This window comes from Phyllostomus discolor, chromosome 8, assembly GCF_004126475.2.
Source record: "Phyllostomus discolor isolate MPI-MPIP mPhyDis1 chromosome 8, mPhyDis1.pri.v3, whole genome shotgun sequence".
NCBI lineage: Eukaryota > Metazoa > Chordata > Mammalia > Chiroptera > Phyllostomidae > Phyllostomus > Phyllostomus discolor.
The window spans coordinates 80,085,446-80,110,252 of NC_040910.2; the positions used below are offsets into that span (position 1 = coordinate 80,085,446).

The following is a 24,807-nucleotide window of genomic DNA, read 5'->3' on the forward strand; positions in this document are numbered from 1 at the left end:
CAGAGAGAGGTGGGCATGCAGAGGACCTGTGCAGGGCAGGCTGGAGAAGGTGGAGCCGCTTGAGGGGACCCGGGTCAGAGGGGCTCTTAGGACCAGGGGAAGAGTCTGTGGCACAATGGAGACAGAAAGGAGCCCATCCCCTTCCCCTTCCCTCCTCAATGGAGGCCCTCAGGACCCCTTCCCAAGGGCTGGATGTAAATCTCAGCACTGGAACAGCTTCTTGAGGGCTGAGCTCTCCCAAACCAAAGCAGGACGTCTGATCCCAGCCCAGGGCTCCATGACACTACAGTTTTCATAGCAGCCCCTGCATCCTCCCCACCCTGATTTAAATGCCCACCAACAGTGCAAAGGGGTATTCCTCCATGTCCTCCTCAACACTTGTCACTTTCTGGTTTTTGGGTAGTGGCCATCATCAAGGGTGAGGAGTGGCAGACATTTTGAACAGGTCTTTAGATCTACACTGCAGAGAACCGGGAGCATTGGGTCAGGGTCTGGGATTTTGAATAAAAGTTCTGAGAAGGGACTTTGCCTAGGGCTGCCCCTTTCCTCCTTAAGATTAGAACTGCGTGCTAGTAGTAAGTCACCGGACTACACAGTGATGAAGTCACTGTGCTGAGGTGGACCGTGCCTTGGCCCTGCACCTGGAGGATACCACCCAGTGTCTCAGTTAGGCTGAGAATGCCCCGCCCTACAGATCTGGGGCAGAGGGCCCTCCTTGAGGCTCTCCTTGTCAGTTGGACTCTCTGTGAGTCACCTCCAAAGCAGCTGTGATGCCTCATGCTTGTCTGCTAGAACTCTAGAACTCTGCTAGAACTGTTCTTCCCGGGACCCCCAAGACCCCAGGAGTTATTGTTCTTTTCTTTGGTACTTTGTTGAGGTAGAGTTTACACAGATAAAATGCCCAAATCCTAGCGTGCTGGATGAGGTGAACAGCTGTGGGACCAGCATCCAGGTCAAGTTCCAGAGCACTTCCAGGGCCCAGATGATGGCTTTGTGCCCTCTAAGGGTCCTTGTTCCACTCTGAGGTTCACTGACGCTTCCTGTGTCCCAGTTCCTTTCTATTGCTGGGGCTGCTGCATCCTGTGACACCAAAATGTGTTCCTTCCTCCTCCTTTCATGAACATCTGTGTTCTTTCCACTTTGGGGTCATGGGGGGTAACACTGCTGTGGACATGGGGTAAGTGCTCACTGCTGTTGAATTGTTTTCTGAAGTTGTATTGTTTCACAGTGCGACCTGCATGGAATGAGAATTCCACGTGTTCCATATCCCACTAAACAATGACATTGTCCCCAGAGTCCCTGGTGCTGAAAAGGATTGCAAAGAATTTGTCTTCCATTCCCTCCTTGCTGCTCCAGGGATGCCATCTGCCCCTCAAGTCAGTTCAATTCTAGTTGATCCAGGAATATAACAGGGGTGGAGGCTCAGCCGAGGGGACACCGGAGCCTCTCCAAGAAGCCAGTCTTTGCGAATTCTGGTGCATCTAGACAAGGTTCAGAAAGAAGAGAGGTGCAGACATATGCATGACCCTGGGCACCTTCTACCCACTTGGCGCCTAGGAGACCCTTATCTGCTCATTCAGGCTTGACTGGTAGCACACTGGTTTCCTGTCTAGCACATTGCAGGGACCTGCTGGACTTCAGGTAAGTTTAATGTCAGTGCTCCTCCCCCCTCCTCCCCAATGCTGCTACTCTCTATTCAACCATTTTCTTACCTCAGTGCTGAGGCCATTTCAGGTGGTTTATTTAATGTGTCACCCTGACCTCCATGTCTCTTGGAATGTTCTGCTGTGTCCAAGACTTCTGGTCTCTGTATTCTAAAGCCTCGAAAGAGACGGTTCACAAGAGTCTCTCTCTCTCCATCATCAAGGTCCGTGCTGTTGGTTCTTATTTGCCATGTCTGCTCACGAGACTTTCAGGATCAAGAGGTTCCCGGTGAAGAAACAACAGCTGAATTGGCCCATTCCCCAGTGGGCTCGGATGAAAACTCGTTAAAAACCAGGTGCAGGTCCCAGAGGAGACACTGGGGAGGAACCAAACTGGATGTGTGAGGACTGGCACATCAGACACGGCTCCCGATTTATGTTCCGTCCAGCTTGTCTGCCTCTCGAAATCACTAAAAGGTCACTACTATCCACACAGCTGGGCTTTTCAATTGGGAAACTACTGAAAAAGTGATTTTTCTCTGTTAATTTTTTTTGACGATACTCGGTTGGTACAATAACATATGTGAGGCCATTAAAAACCAGGGAGAGAGGAGAGGAGGAGGAGAGAAGGGAGGTGAGCTCCCCACATGGGGACTAGGAGCCCCCAGGGCAGCACTACAACCGGGGAAGTCATAGCCTCCATGTGAGGGTTTCCATTTACAAACAGAAACACTACCATGTACACTTCTTTGACATGATGGTGCTTTTATGTGAGGACTAGGATTTTAAAAGGAAGAAATACCCTTTGAGAACCTCAGCATCTTTATGGAGTGCAGGCTGCCACCACTATGCTGTGTGACCTACGGCATTTGATCTCTGCGGCTCTCTGAGCCCCAGTTTCTGTGCGTGTACAACGGGTATAACCAGGCCTTCCACCCCCCACCCACCCGTCTACCAGGGCGACTCTGGTAGCACAGTTGTTTTCAGGACACTCTGACTGAGTGCTCAGGAGACACAGCCACTCACTGATGGGCAGCAGCATCTGGAAACTCGCTGTCATTCAGGGCGACCAGGCTCTCTGAATGAGTGAACCCCACCTGGCTCAGTCTCCAGGTGGAGCACAGGAGGAGAAGATGGCAAGGGCACTGGGATGAAAGTCTTTACTCTCCTGTCCCTGAGCTCCAAGCTTGTCCCTCCTCCCCCAGGACCCTTCCCTCCTCTTTGTCTAGACCCATTTCCTCTGGCTCCTGGCTCCTCCCCACTGAGTTATTGCCAGGTTGGTTTGGTTTCTAGTTCTTTGTTGACTCCTCCCCAGTGCAGAGCACTGCCTGGCTGGTGTGAGAAGCAGCCGTGACCAAGAGGTGGTGGAAGATGAACGTCAGCGGTGCCCAGCCTGCCTTCATAAACCCAGTGAGTTTCTGTGCACTGGGCATGTGCGGTGCTGCCAGGCTGAGCTACTGCCTCTCCAGGGTTGCACCTCGCGGTTTCTGAGGACACCACACTTGGGTGGCTGGTGGTGAAAGGGGCTTCCCAAAGGGAGCACAGGAAGGCAAAATTGTGTGTGTGTTGCGGGGGGCCAATCCGGATCCGAGCATTAAACAAATGCTGACTGAGCTCCAGTGGGTGCCCACCCTGTCCTCCTGCTGAGGGGAAGGAGGGCACAGGTCATCACTAGGAGAGTGATGGTTTGTGGGAATGAACGGCGAGGTACACAGGGCATCTGGGGAGGATAAGAGCCCGGCACGGCCCCCTTCTTCTGGAGGGGGCCTCCATGGGTTCAGCCATCTACGGGCTGGGAAATAGGTGACCACAGCCAAACCACTTTTACCTCTCTGGGCCTCAGTTTCCACATCTGTGAAATAGGGAGAATCCTTGAGCCATGTCCAGAATCAGGCTGAGGGGTCAGTGAGGGACACTCTAGGGTGCTAGAACAGAGCCCCTCACACTGTGGGTGATCTCACGGGTTTAGTCTGAGGAGGGGTGTGGGGGCAGCAGGGAAGACCCCTGTGGGGTCTGCTCCCTGCTGGGTGAGCACACAAGCAGGGGCAGCTCAGGGGGGACTGCAGAGGGGCCCTCTGGGGAGGGAGGGAGGCGTGGGGCCGTCCCTGCAGTGTGGGATGCACAGGGCTGGTTTGCACCTTTGTGCCAGGTGTGTGGGCCCCGTGTGCAGGTGGCTTTCTTTAGACCCTCTGAGCTTTATGATCCCCACAGCATTCATGGGAAAACTGAGCCTCGGAAACATTGAGGCCACTTGCCAACTGTGCCCGGATGGTAAGGGACAGAGAAGGGAGGTGCTTGTATTTACCTCCAGAGAGGGAGATGCCCACAGGAAGAGCAGTAATGGGGGGAGGCAGGCAAGAGGGAGCCCCAGGCCCAGGAGGCCTGTGAGGTCACCCTGTCCTGGTCTGGGTCCCTTAGTGCCCATAGAAACCTCTTCCAGACTTGGCCAACAGTTTCCTGAGGAGTGGGGGAGCTGTACTGACAGAACCCTTCTGGGTGGGGGCAGGGGACAGGTTGGTGGGCAGCTGCAGAGTGCTGGGGGCTGAGGCTGGCAGGGGGTGGTAGCTTCCTGGGCTTCACATTGCAGCCACCTCAGCAGGGCCCTGGCATGGCCTGCTTCCCCCTGCACTCACCAGCCCCTGGGCTCTCCTGGAGGAAGGGCTGGTGGTTGGGCTGGAGATAGTGAGCCCGGACTGGTTGGTGCTTCAGGGGGCTTCAGGGTCAGAATGTGTGACCTCAGGATCTCTTCTTGACCAAAGGGGGATCCCAGGGCTCCTCCCAGGCCCTGATGTATTCTTATCCTGGTGGCTGGTTTTTACTTTTCAATCCCTGGACTCACAGCTTTTCAAATCTGTAGGATAATCCTTCATGAGCAGTTAAAACAGGGCCTCACAGCCCAAACAGAAATGAGGATGGGTGTCACCCCCACAGGGGCCAGGAGCACCTGTCCACCGCACATGGTCTCCCCTTCTGGTGTCCTCCTCACTCCAGCAGTCAGGTGTGACCATCCTTTTCCTCTAAAGTGTGCTGGGAGTTCAGGGGGCCTGGCTGTTCTGCTGAAGAGCTGACCACCATGAGGGCCTCTCTTGGGGGCCTTGCCCCCCCATTCCTGCCCCCCACCAGCCCCATGTGGCCCAGCCTCCTCAGGGGCTAGGATGGAAGCTGGAAGCACAAGCAGCACAGGACTGGCTGTCTGGTCCAAGGAAGGACCCAGCGAGCCTAGAGGGAGGACATTCTGTGCTTCCTCGTGAAGAAGCCATGTGGTGGGGAAAAGCATGGGCCCGGGCAGGTGTGGCTCAGTTGGTTGGAGTATCTTCCTGTGAGGAAAGGATGCAGGTTCAATTCCCAGTCAAGGTACATATGGGAGGCAAGGGATAATGCTTCCCTCTCCAGTTGATGTCTTTCTCCCTCTCTCTCTCTAAGAAGCAATGAAAAACTGTCCTAGGGTGAGGGGAAAAAAGAAACAAAGAAAAACATTAAACTGACCAGGAGCTGGGAGCTCTCTCCCAGGGCAATGCAGATCACAGACCTCCTTGGATTTTAAAGGCATTCTGGAGGTCAGCGTTGCCAGTGTAGCAGCAAGCAGTGTGGGGATTTTGCCCAGGGAGACCAGGAGGGAGTGTGGGAGAGAGGCACCTGGGATGTACCCTTCTCCTCCTTAGGCTTTTCTCACTGAGTCATCTCTCCAACACAGCAGGTAGGGTGTGTCCCTATTTTACAGATGAGCACACTGAGGCAGAGAGGGTAAATAAGCTCCCCAAGGCCCCTCAGGTAACAAACAGCAGACAGAGGACCCAAACCTGGACTACGTCTGGCTGTACAATGACGAGCGCCTCACCATGGCCTTTGCTGCTTCCCAGTGGCCTGGGAGAGGGAATGGGACAAAGTCTGTGCTGACGGGGCCTGGGAGGCGTGGAGACACCCCATCAGGGCTTCAGAGGGTGCCCAGGGCCTGGGGGAGGAATGGGGAGCCCAGGAGCAGGAGAGAAGGAGGAGGCTGCCCCCTGGCTGCAGACAGCACCCAGGCAGAGGTGCTACCCCAGGTCACTGGGAGGGCAAAGGTCATGGCCCCAGTGCAGTTTGGGGGTGAGCAGGAGGTGAGAGGATGCCTTCCTCTAGACCTTCTCAGGTGAGCCTGAGGGTTATGCTTTAGGATAGGCTGGCAGCCTCTTGGGTCCCTTGGGTTTCTGAGTCTTCAACGAGGGCTCTGGGTCTTTGCTGGGAGCTTGGCCTGGGGTCCAGCAGCAACCCGTCTCTCTGCCCTGGTTCCTTCCCCTCTCAGGGTCAAGCACATGTTGCTTCCTCCTACGGGATATCAGCTCCCTGTGACACATACTCAGAGCCTGGAGGTCTCCTTATCAGTCTCAGAGTGTGTGTGCAACTACCTGGTTGGGGCCATTGCCTCAGCTCCCTGCTATTCCTGGGCCCAATCCACGGGCCTGACACACCAGGCTGGCCACTAGCATGTGCCAGGGGCGTGGGCAGAAGGAGGCCAGCCCACTGACACCCTGCCTCTTCTCCCTGCAGAGCGTCCCCTTCACTGGGTCCATCCATGGGGGCCTCCAGGAGGGACTTCAGATCACTGTCACCGGGATTGTGCACCAGTCCAGTGAAACCAGGTACCTGGAACTGCCTCTCTGTGCCCCTCTGCCAGCCATGCTGCCTGTCAGCTCTGGTCGGCTCCCCCCCCCACCCTCCAAGCTGCCTGTGCCTGGCTCAGGGGAGGCTGGGTGAGCAGGGCCCCGCCCAGGCCCACACTGGGTGGTACCCCTGCCACCTGCCAGTAGCATCAGGACGCCCTTATCATGGATGCCCCGTAGACTCAGGGAAGCAGGAGCTCATGGTCCCAGGCAGCCCAGATGCTGATGATTATTGTCTAGGATTGAACTGTGCACAGGAAGACCCAGAGATGCAAAAGTAACACTTCCTTCATTACCCATAACTGCCCTCATTTACTTTGAAGCCATTTAGCTTAAATGGAAATGTTTAAATGTGCTGTTAAATTTTCTTCAGTCACTTTCTGTTTCAAGTTCTTTCCCAGATATTACGAAGTCCCCTCAAAATCCAAACATTTTCTGCGCTCTGGTTCCCAGCCAAGAGGGCCCCTTGGAGAACAGGGCAGAGCCTGTGGCTGCCGGGTACTCCGACCTCCTGCAGCCCAGGAGCCTCTCCTAAAGTCCGGGTGGGGGCGGGTGTGGGCTCTTCCTGATCTGGGTGGGGTCTGCGTACACTGCTCACGGGGGCCCTTCTGGGTGTGTAACCCTCTCTGGGAAGCCCCTCTGCCTCAATCCCAGAGGGCTGTTCCATCAACATCACCAGTCCGTTTGTCCTCTTCCTTCCCGCACGCACACAGCTGGGCTGCCCTCCACCAAGTGCCCACTTTCCACCCAGGCCTCCCGCTTCTAGGCACACTCCCCGTCGGCACCTTCCATACAAATTTGTCTTCGGTTTTATGCTTCTGCTCCCTGGTGTCAGCATTTTCCTTTACCCATTTTCTACTTATCTTTAGAAAGTCACACTGGAAAGGACATAATGCAATAAGCACACAAAAACACACTCAGTGCCAACTAGGTGAACACACAGGAAGGCAACAGAGGCATCCTGGGAGCAAAGCTGCAACACGGGCTGCACGCAGGTTCCCACACGCAGGCACGTCAGGGGCAAGAGACCTTCCAGCTCCTTCCATGGGCAGTAAACAGGAACACTCTCTCATGTCCCTGGGGCCAGGTTTGCTGTGAACTCTCAGACCAGTTTCAGTGACCAGGACATTGCCTTCCAATTCAACCCTCGCTTTGAAGAGGGCGGGTATGTGGTCTGCAATACAAGGCAGAGAGGAACCTGGGGGACAGAGGAGAGGAAGATACAAATGCCCTTCCAGAGGGGGAATCCCTTCGAGCTGTGCTTCCTGGTGCAGAGCAAGGAGTTCCAGGTGAGCAGGACTCTCCTCCCGCCCTCCCTCTGCCTGAGCCCCTGCCCTCTCAGGCCAGGTGAGCAGTCACCCACGAAGTGCCTACACCAACGACAGGGCCCAGGACCGTACACATGCTCACCTGCACGTGCAGGGCCGCCTGGCCTTGTATTACTGGGGGGTAAGGACTGGATGAGTCACCACCTGTTCTTTGGCCTCAGCTACCAAGTTCATTCCATTCCCTAGCAGTAGCCATGGTGCTGTGCAGGTCCTTGGCATGATCTTTATTTTTTGTGGGGTGACGTTGTTGCAGCCCTTACCCAGGACCTAGGGATGGCTTAGCCTGGCGAGGCGCTGTAAGTGCTTTTGCACGCAGAGCGGTGCTGCTGGGCGGGGAGACGGGGCTCTGTCCATGCTTCACTGTGGGAACGTGGGTGTTCCCAGCCCCTCGCTGTGCAACCTGGGTCCCCTGTCCTCTGCTCCCCAGGAGCATTTTATGCATGTTCAAATGTGCATGCTCAAATCACACCTCAGTGAGCTAAGATGGGAAAGACAAAGCTACTTCAATAAACAAACAACGGTAAGAACAGTGCAGCCAGGAGCTGGAACCCAGGGGCTGACTGGGTGGGGATGCGCTTGGGGTCACACGTGTGTTCCTGTAACTGGCGCAGCCCCGGAGGCTGGTGCTCCGACCCAAAGGGGAGGGAGGTGAAAACCTGAGAGGTCTCAGTTTCCAGAAGCAGGGGTCCCGGAGGCTCAGAGGTGCTCCCCACTCTGGTCTGGCCCCCAGTGCTAAAGTATGCACTCTTGTTGACAGGTGATGGTAAATGGAAACTTCTTCACACAATACATACATCATGTGCCACCCCACAAGGTGGACGCCATCTCTGTCACTGGAACTGTGGGACTGACCAACATCAGGTTCCAGGTCAGACTGTCAAACCGGCCCCTGCCCCAGGTCTGGGTGCAGCCCCCGGTCTAGGGCCCTGTTGGGTGGGCCCAAAGGTACCAGGCAGGCAGTTCCCTACCCAGGTGACTCTGGGGTCATACCTCGGGCTCCCTGCCCTGTCCTTGTGTCACCACCTCTGTCCACAACGCCTGCTTCAGCCTCCCTCCTCTTCCCACTCTGCTCTGTCACTCTCCATTGCACCCTGGTTAGGAGGCCACGTGGCTCCAGAGGGAATTCGAGCTCAGATGCCAGCTCTGCCACTGCCAGCAGCCGTGGGTCTCAGACGAGTGACTTTTCCTCTCCCACCCTCATCTGCTCAGTTGTGGAAGAGGCACGGTCTCAGCCACCCCGGTGTAACTGTGTGAACTCAGTCAGGGGACATATGTGAGATGCCACAAAGCAGCTCACATGGGCCTTACCAGTGTAGTTCTGTGGGCTGGGCATCGTCCGGAAACGCAATGTATCAGGGGTTCGATTCCCGGTCAGGCCACAGGCCCGGGTTGTGGGTTGTATTCCTGGTGAGGGCACGTGTGGGAGGTGCTGATGGATGTTTCTCTCTCTCTACACATGAATAAATAGAATCTTAAACAAGCAATGGCCCACAGGGGCCCACACCAGGGACTCTTTGACACTCTCTCTGTGGTTCGCAGTTCTGCCTGTGCTGCCAACCTCTGAAAGGTCGGGAGGAGCTTTGTGCTCGGGAGCTGAGCAGGGTGACGGCTGCGCACAGACGGGAATGTACTTGGTGCTGCTCCACTTGCACTGAACAGCAGTTGGGTTGGCGACTTCTATGTGCCTTTTACCAAAGATGTTGGTGGCCTGGGGGAGAGCCTGTGGAAATCTGACCTTCAGGAGTAGTGTGAGGACTGGGAGGAGTGGGGCCTCATGGCCCCATTCCCACAGGGCCCCCAAGGCTGCATGGGGGCGGTAGGCACTCTTCCTGGCATTTGGGTGCACTGCTGAGATGAGAAGAGCCCCCATAGGCCCTCACCAACTATGAGCTCCTCTCTCTTTGGTCCTGACCCCTCCCATTCCCTCCCTACCCCGAGCTGGCCCCTCCTGCCTCTCTGCCTGCCTTGCTCTCACCTCTTGCCCTGGCACCTGCCTTTCGCCCTTCCTTGGCTCCATTAGCGCTTCTCTTTACCCTCTGGTTCCTTTTCTTTTAACAGAACACCCGCGTCACCCTTGTCCAGCCTGCCTTCTCTGGGATGCAATTTTCCCAGACAGCCTGTTTCCCACCCAAGCCCAAGGGGCAAAAACCAAAAGTGAGTCTCACGTGAAAACCCGGAGGGCAGGGAGCCGGCTGGAAGGACAGCAGGTCTGAGACAGAGGCTGGTTCCCGGCAGCAGTCTGGCCAGGGCCACAGGCCCCTCCTGCCCACCCCAGCTACCCTGTCTCCATGTATCTGGTGCCCAGAGCTGAGACCTGGACTCGTCCTTGGTTCTTCCCTCCCTTCCTTCATATCTCTCCAGTGCACCATCGCCTCTCCTTCCTGAAGCTGGTGCCTCGGTCCATATCACCTGGCCCCTTGCCCCCTCACACCCACCCACTGCCACAGTGACCTTCTCACAAGCAAATCCGATCACATCCTCTCCCTGCTTAAAACTCCCAAAGGCCCACACCCTTCTCAGCAGCGCCCACACTCCCCAGTGGGATGGGGAGGATCCTCACCCCAGGTGCCCAGCCCTCCTCCTGGCCTCCCATCCCACCCACTAAACTAAACTCATATGGCCCCCACTGCTCCCTCCAGGCTGTCTTGGGCCACCAGGGTTTTGCATCTGCTGTCCTGGTGCCAGAAGTCCCCATTGACACTTTACCCCCAGCTCGTCACTAATTCCCCTTTAATGTCGTGCTTAAATGTTGCCTCAGGCCACCTTCCCTGTGGGGCAGATGGCAGGATGCCCCACCACCTCCGGTCCTCTCAGACATTTTACAACTGCGCTATGCCAGTCACCATGTCCTGTTGTAACTGTATTTACATGTCTGTCCCCACCACTCCACACACCCCCTCCCCACACCCAGGAGCTAGGAACTGTGACTTGCCCCTTTGTGTGTCCCCTGCCCTGTGCACAGGGCCTGGAATGCAGGAGGGACTGGAGAAATGAATGAGGAATGTGGTTTGCCCAGCCAGCAGAAGTGGACACCCACCAGGGCAAGAAAGTCAGTTTTCTGGGTGGGCAGAGGGTCCAGGACAGGAAAAGGGTGGGGCCGGGCTCTTCCTTTGGTCACTTGAGTAGCGGAGACAAAGGGCAAGGCCTCTACCCAGCCTTCCTGTGGCCCATCACAGTGCAGGTGGGGCACCGTGCAAGTAGGAACTCCAGGAAGCCTTGCTGGGCAGCCAGACTTTGGCCCTGGCCTGGGCAGGACCGGGGATGCTGGACACAGTCAGGCACAGATGGGTGTCCATTTGCATTTTATCAGTGGCCACCTGGACAGGCTTGGGCAACTGCTGAACGTTTCTGAGCCTGGCTGTGTCACCGAGCAGAGCAGAAGCTAAGGATGCCTCCCTCATAAACTCTGAGCGGGAGCTTGGCACACAGTAGTCCTCGGTAAATGCTAGTTTGCACCTTCTGGGTGGACCGTGACCCTGGAAGGCATCGGTGGCTGAGCCTCTCTGGGAGCACAGTCCAGCCCTGTGTTCTGCATGTGTATCCGACACCTGTGCTGTCTCTGGGGGACCCGGGGGTGATGCTCCCTTCCTGCAGCCCTGCCCTGACCTCAGGCTCAGGACGGCTTGCTTGGGAGCAGGAAGGAAGTGAGGGTGAGTGTGGGGAGGCTTTCTCACCAGTTTCTGCCGTTGTCTCTGCCTCGTGTGGCACCAGTGTTAACTCTCATCTCGATGATCTCCTCCCCATCAGCCCCCAGGGTTCTGGCAGGCCAGCACAGTTCCCATGGTAAGTGTCTCACTGTCCCTTTGGAACCTCCTGTGGGTTAGAAGGCGGAGGCAGGGCCAGGCATTAGGCCTCCACCACAGGTCAGGGGCAGCTGGGGCCATTCCCCTCAACCATGGGCCCTACTGTGGTGGTGGCGGTGGGCAGGTCTGGGCGGCAGCGGTGGTTGGCTGACCCGAGGAATCCGGAGACTAGCTAAGCTGCCTAGCAGTCACAAATGAATCCATATTTCTTCTCCAGAAGAATCTTTTGCCCCTACCTCATCCCCTTGAGAGGAGAAAGACCTCTGTGCTCCAGTTCTGAGGGTCTTGTCAGGGCCATTGAGCTGGTTACTGGCTCTGAGCCCACTCCCAGGGTGTGTGTGAAATGGTGCCCTCTGCTGGCAAGTGGTGGTCTTCACACGGGTGAGAGCTGGTTAAAGCCCTGTTTTCTTCCTTCCAGACTCAAACAGTCACCCATACCATGCAGAGTGTGCCTGGACAAATACTCTCTGTAAGCTGAAAACTCTGGTCAGCTCACAGCCCCTGTGATGTCCCCCTTCACCAAGGATTGAATTCTCTAGTCCCAGGGAAGGGGCGGGGGCAGTTTAGCAAGGAGGATGGGAACTTTTGGGGCTGGGTTCTCTGCTCAGGAGACTTGCAACTCAGACTCCCCTTGGGCTGGCAGAAACCCTGGATCAGACTGCCTTTGCCCAGAGGCCCCAATAGGCAGGACCCTTGGACCAGCAGGAAAACTGGTCTTTCTGTGACTGAGAGGGAGGTACAGTGTCCCCAGCATCTGGGTCTGAGGCCCTGCAGGCTCACATCCCTGGGATTTGACTGCTGGTCACAGACTGAAGTCGTTGCTTGTCTTCCTCCTGCTGGTCCAAGTCAGACGGGTGCTCTGGAGGTATCGGAGCTTCCTGTGGAGGTCCCAGGCCAGGTGGCCTTGGTGGAGTCTGGGACTATGGCAGGAAGATCCACCCAGGCCACCATGAAAGGGGGGAAGGGGAAGGCCCAGGGGCGGATTGTTCATGTCTGAGCATCCCCCTCAGAATGTGTGGGGGCCTGGACATAGGCCCAACCCCACACTGAATGTCCTGGGGTCTTTCAAAAGAACCCTGTGATCCCACCTGTGATGTACCCCAGCCCCACCTACGTGAGTGATTTCTCAGGGAGGGTGGAGGGTTGGTGTGTGCTGGGCAGCAGGGAGGGGAAGGGCGGCTCACAGAATGAGGAGCAGTCCTTGGGGAAGCTGGAGTCCAGCACCCAAGTGATCGAGAAGCCGCTGAAAGGAGCTTTCACCTTCAACAGTGTCCCTTCCTCAGGAGCATATTACGTGACTGTCCCTCCTCAGCCCCAGTGTCCCCTGTGTCTGGCCAAAGTCGTTCTCATGACAGTTTCAGCCCATGAATTAATTTGAGGCACCCCGGAAAGATTCCCTTTGGCACTTACAACATGGAAAGGCATCAGGATTCTTTCTTGAAAAGAAATGACTCTCAGATTGAGTTGTGAAACTCAGTGGACAGTCCGAATTCATAGAAATTGGCAGGAGGTTCCCCCTACAGCAGTCACTGCTCTGGCTGCTGCTGGCTGACCCGCCCCTCTCCCCTGACAGCCTTACTTCACAGCCATCCCTGGTGGGCTGTTCCTGGGCAAGAGCATCATCGTGTCAGGCACCGTCCTGCCCAGAGCTGAGAGGTAAGCCTGGTCTCCTGGGGAAGAGAGCTACCCCTAGCCCATTCTTGCCTTCCCCCTGGCTCTGGGCAGGCTGGGGAGGGGCAGGGCCGGGAGCTCAGTGGGCAGAGGAGACTCATGTGAGCTGCCAGCCCCCAGGTTCCACATCAACCTGCGCTCTGGGACTGACATCGTCTTTCACATGAACCCCCAATTCAATGAGAATGCCGTGGTCCGAAACACGCAGATCAACAGCTCCTGGGAGGCTGAGGAACAGGGAATCGCCCAAGCAATGCCCTTCTCCAAGGGTCAGGGCTTCTTGGTAGGTGCTGTAGCCTGGAGCTCTGAGGGGCTCTGAGGGGCACATGAGGCAGGGGGTGGGGGTCTGTGGGCCCAGGGAAGTGGGTGGTAGCTGAGGCCTCTGGGGTGAGGGCTGGGCCCAGAAGAAGAGAATGTGGTCACCAGATATTTGTTGTTGTGGTCCTGGAATTACTGTCCCCCATAAAGAGGTGGTGTTATCCGCTGTTTACAGGTAGGAAACAACTCAAGTGCAGGGTCCTCACCTGAGGCCACACTGCCAATAAGTGCAGGATGGAACCCAAGAATGAGGTGTCATTCACTTCTTCATTCACTCCCTCACTCATTCGTTCACTCCTCATCAGCTCTGTTCTCAAGTCCCCTTAGTGCAGGGAGTAGTCCAGGTGTTGGGGGAGGGGGAGACAGTCATGAAGCCAGCAGCTGAGGCCCTGCCCCCGAAGTTGACAGTGGAGGTGGGGGAGAATCATGGCAGGTCACCACAGGTGCTTCACTGACAGCAAAAGAGCCTGCTGGGGTAGAGTGAGGCCTGGGCAGGGGCAACACCTCTGAGATGGGGACACTTCTGGGAGGCCACAGTGCAGTGGAGACCTCAGGGACAGGAGACACCCACAAAGATCTGAGGGGTGCATTCCCAGAGATGTGGGAGGAGGCACCTGTTACTGCAAAAGTGAGGTCACAGGCGTGGACGGTGCAGGAATGGGGAGTCGGGGAGGCTGGAGGCCGGGATCACACTGCAGGGGTTCCCAACCCCAAGGACAGAATCAAATCACCCAGAGAGCCTGACAAGGAAAAACCCAGGCCTGGCCCATCCCAGGGCCAAGCAGGAGGAGCCTGGGCGTCTGTGTTTAAAACAGGCCCTGACACTCCTCCCCCAGGTGGAACATGACCCATGTAGGGCCTTGAGGGCCACAGAAAAAAATCTGGACTTTGACAGAGCGAGTTGGTGTGTTTGGACCTGAGAGCAATCTGCTTTGACTCAGAGACACTGTGGACTGTGAGCAAGTGACTTGGCTGCTCTGAGCCTCTGTTTTTCATCAGAAAAATGGGGCTAATAGCCACACTGTTCTCAGAGATGTCAGAATGCACTCACTCCGGGTTGTGACAAGGCTCAGCACAGAGCCCAGTCCACAGGAAGCGTGCTGCACGCCCTGAGTGTTGTGGGGGATGATGGGGTTTTCCTCAGTGTGCTCTGTCTGGCTTGTGGAGACTGTTTGGGGTGAAAAGACAAGTTAGGAGGGGCCACTGCAGGGGTGCCAGCCTGGGGCACTCCTGGGTGGCAGGGTACCAGGGACATGGGGGGCACAAGGCAGAGCTCGTGCCCCTGAAGGCTCAGGGTGCAGTGGGAGAGGTGAGGATGGGGGGCGGGGGACAGGACCTGAAGGGGCTCCTGACTTGAGTAGCAGGGGTGAGGTGGGGCAGAAGGCATAGAAGCCAGCAGGAGAGGGGTGAACCCTGAAGGGGCATGAGCAGGTCCCCCAATGTAGGCAGATGTGTGGTTAGTGTCTGGGGGAAGGGCATTCTATGCCAGGGGAAACAGAATATGTAAAGAGACGGGAAGGAGAGCAATGTTTGTGAAGAGTGAATCTGTATGATTGGATGTGGGCATGTGGCATGCTCAATGGATGTGAGAAGAAGGCAGGAAGAGGGGAGGAGACCCAGCTTTCATTTAGGTTTGCAGACTCTCCAATGCACCATAAATGATGGGTCATCTGTCTGTCCTGGGAGGGATCACACGTGAGGATACCGGCTACAGGGTTGCAGTGAACGGTCAGCACCTGTTTTGACTACAAACACCGCCTGAAGGACCTGCCTGCCATCAACATCCTGGAAGTTGGGAGGTTGACATCCAGCTGAGCACCCTGGAGACCAGGCAGGATTCCTGGCCTGAGGAGTCAGCTGGAGCACATCGCTGTTAGGATCCCGCTCATCACCCTCCACCTTCCCTGTCCCTGTCCCTGTCCCAGCCCTTCCTGCCCTTGCCAGTCTGCAAGGATCTGTAAAGACCAGGTCCCTGTGTGGCCCTGCTTCTGGCTGTAGTCCCCCTGGGGTGGAGGAGGCAGCTGGCTGTGGGACTGCCTTCATCAGCCGGGGCACCACATGGGGCTCCGGCTACCCAATCCTAACATCCGAGGAAGGGGGTGGTGTGTGCACACTGAAGCCCCATGTTCTGTCCCTTGGGCACAAAGGGAGGGTCTTGGGCCTTCCCAAGCTCCCAGCCTACCCCTTGTCTACCTTGAATCCCATTTCCCAGCGTCCATTCAAGTCCACCTCAGGCTCAAGCCACCAGCTGGTCACTCACAAGGGAGGTGGGCTCCTCAGGTTTCCTCTTTCCTCCAACCTTTACCCTTTCCTTGTACCATCACCAACCCTTGCTCCTCTCCAAGAAAACTGAGCTGACTGACATCTGCTGGTCTCCACCAACAGACAGGACCTTCTTCAGCTGGAAGCCCCCCTTTTCCATTGTCCTTCAAAAAAAGTGAGAAAGAAATATCCCTGGTGGCCCACGTGCACGGGATGACTGTGGTTCATCAATTGTGTTTGGAGAAACTTGGGTTTCTGGAATTGGAGAGGTCCTGGCCAAAGAGGGAGCCTAGGCGCACTTGGATGGGGCAACCCTTGCCATTGTGCTCTCGTGGGTCCCCACAAACCACACAAGGGTGTGGGAGAAAGCAGCCAGACTCAGGCTCTTAGGAAGGAACGTCTGACAGGAAGCTTGGTAACAGAGTTTCAGTCAGGAAGCAGCTCCGCACTTCTGACATGGGCGAAGGGCTGGGCCAGAGCCTGTGAAGGCCAGGGCAGGGCCAGGAGGCCAGAGGGCAGGGCAGGTCATCAGTGGGAGAAGGTGGAAGGTGGGGTCGGACCCAGAGGAGAAGTTGGTGGTTCCCCTGGTGGGTCCCACAGTGTTAGGGGGAAGGTGGTGCTGGGGAAAGTGGCTCAGTGTGTAGGGCCTGCCAGCCCCTGGGCCAGTGCAGGGGGACCCAGGTCTTGTCCACATGATGCCACCCACCCTGCTACTCCATCAAGAACCCCAGGGCCTCAGGAACCAGGGCAGAGGCTCAAAGCAAAGTCCCGGAGCCAGGAGGACCTACCGCCCCTGGGAGCTGGTTTCAAATGAGGAATCTCAGGTCCCACCACACACCTCAACCAGAGTCTGCATTGAGAGACATCCCAGGTGTTGAGTGAGCAGGTTAGGCTGGGAGAGGCACTAGGCTAGGTGACCATGTCCTTGGCCACCATTGAGCCAAGCATCACCAGGACACTGCAGGTTGGCATGTCCCCTGTTCCCCCACCACCGCATCTGAGTAGGGGGCCAGGGAGCCAGGAAACACAGGTCAGACCCCAGCTGGGAGCCAGGTCTCACCGGACCCTCACTCACCCCTGGCTGAGTGCCTTCCTCATTCCCACTGGGACAAGGACACATGGCTCAGTCCCTTGAGAAGCCTTCCCCATGGAGGACGTGTGTCCTTCACACATTGCCAAGGCCTTGACCGTAGCCTGACCTCACCTGCTTTGTCATCCAGGGGGCCCAATCATATTGGCCAAAGTCTCATGAAGCAGCCGCCCTGGAGCAAAAATGCAGTGGTGTTGTCAGAGGCCGGTGTCAGGGTCTCTGCTAAAGAGGCTGGCATCCTGTGCAGCATGGCCCCCTGCTGCCCCCCTCGGGGGAGGTGCCTCCTGTGTGAGGCTGGGCTGAGGCCGGTGATCCCTCGCCCATCACGGGTTCCCAGACGTGCACCCTGTGTGCAGCCCTTGTACACATTTAAAGAAGCCACAGAGCCAAGCTGGGCCACCACCAGTGTCCAGCTCTACATAACTCAGGGCTGTGTCCTTGTGACACACACATGCTCACACACAATGTGGTTAAAAGAAAATGCATTTCATATAAATATCTGCATCACAAAGTCTTACAGGGAGGGCTTAAATGGCCCTCAGGGGCTGACTAGGCTTTGTGGTTTTGCTTTGTTTTTGTTTTAAACACAAAAGCTTAAAGAACCTTGCCATGGAAAAGGGCAGGGCTACAGACAGATTGGTGAGACAGCTCCTCCTGGTGGTCACTCATAGTGGTGTAATCAGGGGAAAAATGCATCCTTCTCACCCACTGGCCAGGCCTGGCATTGCTGCTTTACTCTCCACACACCAAGGACGCCCCAGTATTCCATTATCTGGGGAAGGGCAGGCTCCAAGGAAACAAGCGGTTGCAACTCAGTCCAGGCTGCTACTTGGTAACAAGTCAAGCAAAGGAGGAGGGAGGTAGAGAAATAAGATGTGAGGCTGGGGATATAATTTCCCACCATCTCCCTGTGGCCTCAGAGAATGGAGAATTGGGTCAGTCATGAAATTCATTGGCAGCTGCTTTAAGTTCCACAGGCTGTTGGAGCTCTGGGATCCCCAGGCTTCCCTGCTGCCCCCTCCTCTTTCACCTTGGAGGGAAATACAGCCCCGAAGATATCTTTCATGAAAGCGCTTCTGGGGATTCAGGGGAAAAACAGAAAGCAGGTGTCAGCTCTGCTGCTGCAGAGCCACCTCTCAGCTCATTCGGGTCCAGGCTGGAACCAGCGCTATGTGTTCACCTGGCTTCCCCACCACACCTACACTGCGGAGCCATCACCCTTCCCCTCAGCCATGTTTAGACTGCACTTGACTCTGACTGAGACTCTATAAGCCCCACTGCTGCCTGCTCTGGCCATGAACCACCTAAATGTCTCCCAGGCTTTTGGACGCACAGAATATGCTGCCTACTGCTTATGCCTCAAGATGCCTCCTTGTTGGTGTGGATCCACTGTGTGTCCTCCTGTGTTAGGGGTTAGGGTGTGGTGGGGGAAGTGGCTTTCCCATGCCCTGGACCTGCATCCCTAGCCCACACAACCAGCTGCCATACCTCAAGCTGGAAGAAATGGTCCTCGATCTGCTCCTCACTCAGGCTCACTGGCTCACTCGGCAGCCACCAGGGGTTTCAGTGTCTCACATATCGGGGCCCCTGTGCATGTCCCCAGGACACAGAGGTGGCCATGTAACCTCACTGCCAGCTGCTGCTGAAAGGATGTCTTGATCGTCTCATGAAGCCAGAGGAGATGTGAATCCTGGCCCCTGCTGCTGTGGCAGGAGGGGGACAGGGATGGTTGACAGAGTTTGTAGTGAGGCCTGCTGGCCATGGGGAGGTGGTGAGGGGGCTCCATGGGCTCCAGAGGGAGCACCCTCCCTGCCAGGACTCTGCACAGGGGCCTGGCTGAGCTTGAGGACCTGTCCTGGCTCCTTGCCCAGCCCAGGCCTAGGCTGGAGACATAAATGCCAGTCACAGGCCTGCCCTTGAGGAGCTGACAGTCCAGTGGGGTTCCCAGATGTATTCTGGATTCACGTGCTTCAAACAGGCATCCATGAAGCCACTTGCCCGGGCTAGGGTCCTGAGGCCCTCCTGCCTACCCCCTTCCAGCTCAGTGTGGCTGGTCTGTGGGACCTCCACTGTAATGCAGAGCAGGGCACAGAGCCCTGGGCACCCCACTGACATGGATGTCCAGGCGTCCACTGGGCCTGCCAGTGACCCCAGCCCTGGGCATGGAGCACTGGCTCTGGGAGGACCCCTGATAGGACCCGTTCATAAGGGAGGGGTCAAGAGCCTGACCTGACTCCCCAGGGTCCAGGGCAAAGAGCCCTGGGGCAGTACAGCCCAGCAGTGGGCTGGTGGCAGAAGCAGCGGGTGCCCTCCAGCCTTGCTGTGTGGAGCACCAAGCTGGCCTGGACAGCCTCTCCCAGGACAGCTTCTCAAGGGCCTTCAGCCCATCAGCAAGGTGGGCCATGTGGGGTGCTACTATGAACATTTTCTGCATCTGTCCACTCTAATCATCCCCTGAAATGGCACCTGTACACAATTTCCTAAGAACTCAGTTGAATCCCACCTCAGGGAACCACGGTTATCCTGAGCAGGGCAATAGGCAAGGCTTCATCCCGGTGGACATGATTTCCCTGGCTCAGCTCGGCTGTGTTTGTCTTCAGGGGTGTTTCCTCTCCTGCACCTTTCAGAAGCCCGAGGTCTCCATCTGTCTGGAGCCGCCAGTAGATTCCTAGAAATGTACTAACCTTCTGTGTAGTTTCTGAAATGAAAAGAGTTTCCTTATTGCTCTGGATGCTGTGGGTAGGCCAAAGTGTGGAATTATTTCCAGCATTAAGCCTTTCACTAGCTTGAGGATTTCCCCATTCTAGTAGGATAGGCTTCTACCCACCCTGAACAGGTGGCAACAAACACTAGCAAATAAATCTCCCCTTGGACCCTGGGCATGTGAGTGAAGTGTATCTGCCAGTCCTCCAGTGGGGGCTGTCCTGGGTGCTGTTTCCCTGGTTTCTTCTGATGGGGATGTGTCTTGGGGGTTGTTCTTTCCACACAACACTATCTAGCAATTACTGTTTGTATGGCTTCAGAATTCCAGGACCTGGGAGCCACTGCTTAATATACACAGTTGATGAGTCCCTTCCACTGTGAGTGGCCCCAGGCTACTTCATTCACTGGCTCTACTAAATGTTCAGGAGGTGGGATAAGACCCCTTTCTCATTCTTTCTCCAACCACTGTCAGCTCCTCCTTCATCCAACCCCCCCCACCTTTCAGCTTTCTCTAGGTCTGCTGGCGAATACTCAGGGTCAAGTTGTGACAGGTCCAGGACAGCTACCAAAAGCCACTGTCCAGGTCCCCTTTAGCAGCCTTTTCTCTGCTGTGCAGCCAGATTGCCTCCTCCAGGCACTTCAGCGTCCTCTTCCTGATGCCCAAGGCAGAGTGTCACTGCCACCCTCCCAAAGCGACCTGAACAACCTCTAATAATTTTCAAATTTCTGCTGCATGCTTTTCTCACTTTTATTGGAGATGAACAGTTCTTGTTCCTTCCAGATGGAGCCATGTGATTGCAACATCAGGAAAGCTTACATTGAGTCCATACAGCTGTTCACTCTCCTTTCACACGACACTCCCAGTGCCCCCGTCAGTGTAATCAGTTCGGTTTTCTGAGCAGATGCTCCCGGTGGCAAGGCCTGCGCCTCCACTGCTCCCTGAAGAGTCACAACTGCGTACCCACCCTCTCTGTCTCCTTGTCCATAGAGCTGCTTCCATCTGCACTGAGGGGCCAGTCTGCTTCTCCTGAGGGATGGTCCTGTCAACCAGTTCTGCTGGAATTCACTTCATCAGTTATCTCAGCACAGTCATGAGTCAGCGCAGCCGAGTCAGGCTGCGGGAGAAGAGAGGCAGGGTTTGCCTGACAGTTTTGAGGGAGACGTTGGGGTGTCCAGTAGAAATGCAGGGACCTGCCCAGTCTCCCAGCAGTGAGCCCACCATTCCCTTTCACTCCAGCAGGCTCAGCACTCAGTGGGGATGTGGACACGATGACAAACCGTTCCAAGGAAAACTTTTCAGTTTCCTGGAAGAACTCTAGGTGGCTGTCACAGGTCCCAAGCCGGCTGTCCTCCCCTCACATTGGGATCTAATTTCCCGACAAGTAAGCCATGGTCTGGGAAATGTCACTAAGCACTTGGGTGAGGACACCTGGGGCCACTGCAGGCCTGTACTGAATGGACACCTGAGAGTCTGTAGTAGGTTTGGAAGCCCCCCCCCAGGCAGGTGCAGGGGCCAGGTGCCCTTCAGGGACTCAAGAAGCCTGAGGTCCCTCCTTTGTCCACTCCTAAGGGATCTACTCTGGTCTTCTCACTGCTTCCCAGTTTAACAGATCTGATGTAGAAATCAGAGCACATGCTCCAATTTCATTAAAGATTTTATGTATTTATTTCTTAGACAGTGGAAATGGAAGGGCTAAGATGGGATGAGAACATGATTGTGTGGTTGCCTAAGTAGCTCCCCTAACTGGGGGCCCTCACCTGGAACCAGGCATGTGCCCTGACTGGGATTCCAACTCGTGGCTCCTTGGTTTGCAGGCTGGTGCTCAACCCAGGGATCTTCACCAGCCAGGGCCAGATATACATGCATTTTATTTATCTAATCATCCAGGGATGGGCACTTGTGCTGTTGCAGTCCCTCAGCTGCCGAGGACAATGCTACCGCAAACATGGTGTACGAATATACCCTCAGGCCCCTGCTTTCAGTGATGTAGGGTTTATATCCAAGAGCAGAATCGCTGGATCATGTGGTGGTAATTCTGTGCTTACCTTGACAGAATTACCATCCAGTTTGGTTGCACAGGTTTCAGCCTACTGGTACCCAGTGGACATGACCTGGGGCATCACTTCACCCATCCTACCTGTGGTGAGCCCCCAACACACATCCCTAACTGGAGCCAATGTGGTGGCTGAACTGGTCCTTGTGGTTCTTCCCAGGACAGCAAGATGCACCTCAGCAGCAGTCGTCAGGGAGCTTGGGAAACAGGGATTATTACTGACAGGCCCTGCTGGCTACACAGGAAGGTTACAGGAAGAGAGAGAGGTCATGGTCCTGGAGTTCTGTCTTCACTGGGGTCAAGCGAGTGGTGCCCAGGTGAGAATTAGGGTACAGGAAGAGAAAGTGGAGTCACTCCTGTGGTCAGTTATCTAGGTTACCAAGGCTTTCTAAAGGGGAACTGACAGCGGAGGGACCCCGGATGCTTATCTAACTGTTTAGCTAGAAGCCGTTACATGGCTGGCAACCTGGTATTTGAGATGCATATCCTTGAAATGGGCGCCTTAATGTCAGACACTTACTCCTTCCTTCCCACACACAGTCCTTCCTTCCTGCCTTGTCCAGTGTGGGGTACCATATCTCAGGGAAAGAAATAGAAGTACGAGGCTCAGACAGACCCCGGTTCTTCCCAGCAATCCATGTCAGCTGGTAGGCCTCCCTTGGTTCCCGGCACCATCAGCTATGTCACCGGGATCTTTTGCTAAAGATGGGTAGTGGTTCCCCCTACTAATGCTGCGGGGGTCCTCACTCCGGCAAAGGTGTGTGGTCCTCTCTCCATAGCTCCAGCCACATAGTCCTCTCTCCCCCAGGGCCACGGGAGACCCCACTCAGCCAAAACCACATGATTCTCTCTTCAATGGCTGCGGTGTCTGGGATTAAATTCCCACACCAATCTTCCTCTGCAGCCCCATTTCTGACTCCTCCCACACTCAGTCACACTTGCCCTCAATCTCCCATCCTTTCCAGCTTTTCCGGCCACCATCGTGGGTCTGGGCAGGTGTGGCCCTATTATCATGGAGCCAATCTTCTCCGAGCTCCCACGCAGGTGCTGTAACTTGGGAACCTGTCCCCAGTCACATTTTGAATGTGGGGAGGGTGTCCCTTCCCATCCCCCTTGCCCAGAGCATGGCCAGAGCTATTTAAAATCTCTAAGCAACCAGCCAAAGGCTGTAGGTATGTTAAATGACCATGCCATGGATTAGCTGCAAAGCTATTGCTGTACAAAATAGCCGTGCATGTTCTTGCTCCGTGTGTCCCTCCCCCCAACTCACACCTGTGGGGGAATGGGTGAAGACATCTTAAAATCTCCTGGACATCTTGAGTCCTGTATCCCATTTCAAATGCCCATTTGGGGTCCCCCTTCTTGGGTGCATCCTGTAACACTGTGAAACACAGGAAAATAACTGGAAGAAAAATATTCATGAACCAGAACTGGACAGAACCTCCAACAACTGGCCAACAGCGCTGAGACCACACTGAGGGGCCAGGCTCCCTAGAGCAGCATCCCACACCCGCTCCCAGGGTCCTGCTGGGACTCCCACAGGCTTTGTGTTCAGACAGAATTCAAACTCCCACTGAACTCAACTGTGCCCCAAACCCACGGGCATCTCCCCTGTCTTCCCCCATGGCCCCTGAGCTCCCACAGACAGGGTTCTCACCTGTGCAAAAGGGCCAAGGTGGTGAGGGGTGGGACCCACACAAGCCTCAAAACCTCCCCCTCACACACTACAGTATATACAATGCATAATAATTACGTGTTGCACATGCACTGTGAGTGCTGACCTGCTGCAAAGTGTGACTTGGGAAAGAACAACCCACGCAGTGGGAGACAACACTGACCTCCCCCAGGTGACTTCTCACAGTTCTTGTGCCACATTCCAAGCCCCTCTAGTCCCCCTTCCAAGGGGAAATACTAGGTCCTCCATGTGGTTCTCAGACTCACCTCTGAGGGTCACTCAGTTCCAGCTGGATCAGGCACAGTCCTCTTTTTCTTCCCTGACAGCACCCAGGACCCTGCAAGCACCAAAGACCCAGCTGCTGGCTGCAGTGAAGACACTCGTTCCATTTCAAGACCTGAGCCTAAGAGGTGGTCATCAGTGGTCAGGCTGGGTTCCGACCAAAGGGACAGACAGAGGGGAAAACGCAGTGGGCCCACGGGAGGGGAGGGGGAAAGGGAGAACAGAGAGAGGTGGGCATGCAGAGGACCTGTGCAGGGCAGGCTGGAGAAGGTGGGGCTGCTTGAGGGTACACGGCTCAGAGGGGCTCTTAGAACCAGGGGAAGAGTCTGTGGCACAATGGAGACAGGAAGGAGCCCATCCCCTTCCCCTTCCCTCCTCACTGGAGGTCCTCAGGACCCCTTCCCAAGGGCTGGATGCAAATCTCAACACTACAACAGCCTCTTGAGGACTGAGCTCTCCCAAACCAAAGCAGCAAGTCTGATCCCAGCCCAGGGCTCCATGACACTACATTTTTCACAGCTGCTCCTGTATCCCGCCCCACCCCCCATTTAAATGCCAACCAACAGTGCAAAGGGCTCTTCCTCCAAGTCCTCCTCAACACTTGTCACTTTCTAGTTTTTGGGTAGTGGCCATCCTCAAGGGTGAGAGTGGCAGATATTTTGAACAGCGCTTTAGATCTACACTGCAGTGATCCGAGAACCTTGGGTGAGTGTCTGGGTTTTTATACAAAAGATCTGTGAAGGAACTTTTTGCCTAGGGCTGTCCCTTTCCTCCTTAAGATTGGAACTGGGTGCTAGTAATAAGTACCGTGACTACACAGTGATGATGCCACACTGCTGAGGTTCACTGTGCCCTGGCACTGCACCTGGAAGATGCCACCCAGTGTCTCAGTTTGGTTGGAATGCCCCACCCTGCAGATCTGGGGCAGTGGGCCCTGGGGCTCTCCCTGTCTGTTGGACTCCCTGTGAGTCACCTCCAAAGCGGCTGTGATGCCTCATGCTTGTCTGCTGGAACTCTAGCTGTCCCTTTTCTCCCAGGTCCCTGGGGCCCCAGGAGTTTTGGGTTCTTCCACAGTACTTTGTTGAGGTAGTTTACATAGATAAAATGCCCAGATCCTAGTGTGCTGGATGAGGTGAAACAGCTGTGGGACCAGCATCCAGGACAAGTTCCAGGGCACTTCCAGGGCCCAGAACCTGTCTTCGAGCCCTCCCAGGGTCCTTGTTCCACTCTGAGGTCCTCTGACGTTTCCTGTGTCCCAGCTCCTTTGTATTGCTGGGGCCATTGCATCATGTGACACCAAAATGTGTTCCTTCCTCCTCTGCTCACGCGCATTTGTGT

The 24,807-nt window shown here is 55.7% G+C and overlaps 1 protein-coding gene and 1 pseudogene across 1 annotated transcript in view; both read left to right on the forward strand.

Annotated features, from left to right (window-relative positions):
• Window positions 1-1,872: 1,872 nt before the first annotated feature.
• LOC114502265 lies at window positions 1,873-2,048 on the forward strand (annotated as a pseudogene).
• An 804-nt stretch (window positions 2,049-2,852) lies between these two features.
• Window positions 2,853-24,807, forward strand: part of LOC114503797 (galectin-9-like) — a 36,041-nt gene continuing 14,086 nt past the window's right edge. Inside the window, exons 1-10 of the mRNA XM_028521405.2 lie at window positions 2,853-3,053; window positions 6,171-6,262; window positions 7,371-7,572; window positions 8,369-8,479; window positions 9,670-9,765; window positions 11,359-11,394; window positions 11,833-11,883; window positions 12,487-12,528; window positions 12,988-13,070; window positions 13,206-13,368. Coding sequence (XP_028377206.1) covers window positions 3,015-3,053; window positions 6,171-6,262; window positions 7,371-7,572; window positions 8,369-8,479; window positions 9,670-9,765; window positions 11,359-11,394; window positions 11,833-11,883; window positions 12,487-12,528; window positions 12,988-13,070; window positions 13,206-13,368 — 915 coding nt within the window. The 5' untranslated portion in view covers window positions 2,853-3,014. The remainder of the gene's footprint in view (window positions 3,054-6,170; window positions 6,263-7,370; window positions 7,573-8,368; window positions 8,480-9,669; window positions 9,766-11,358; window positions 11,395-11,832; window positions 11,884-12,486; window positions 12,529-12,987; window positions 13,071-13,205; window positions 13,369-24,807) is intronic.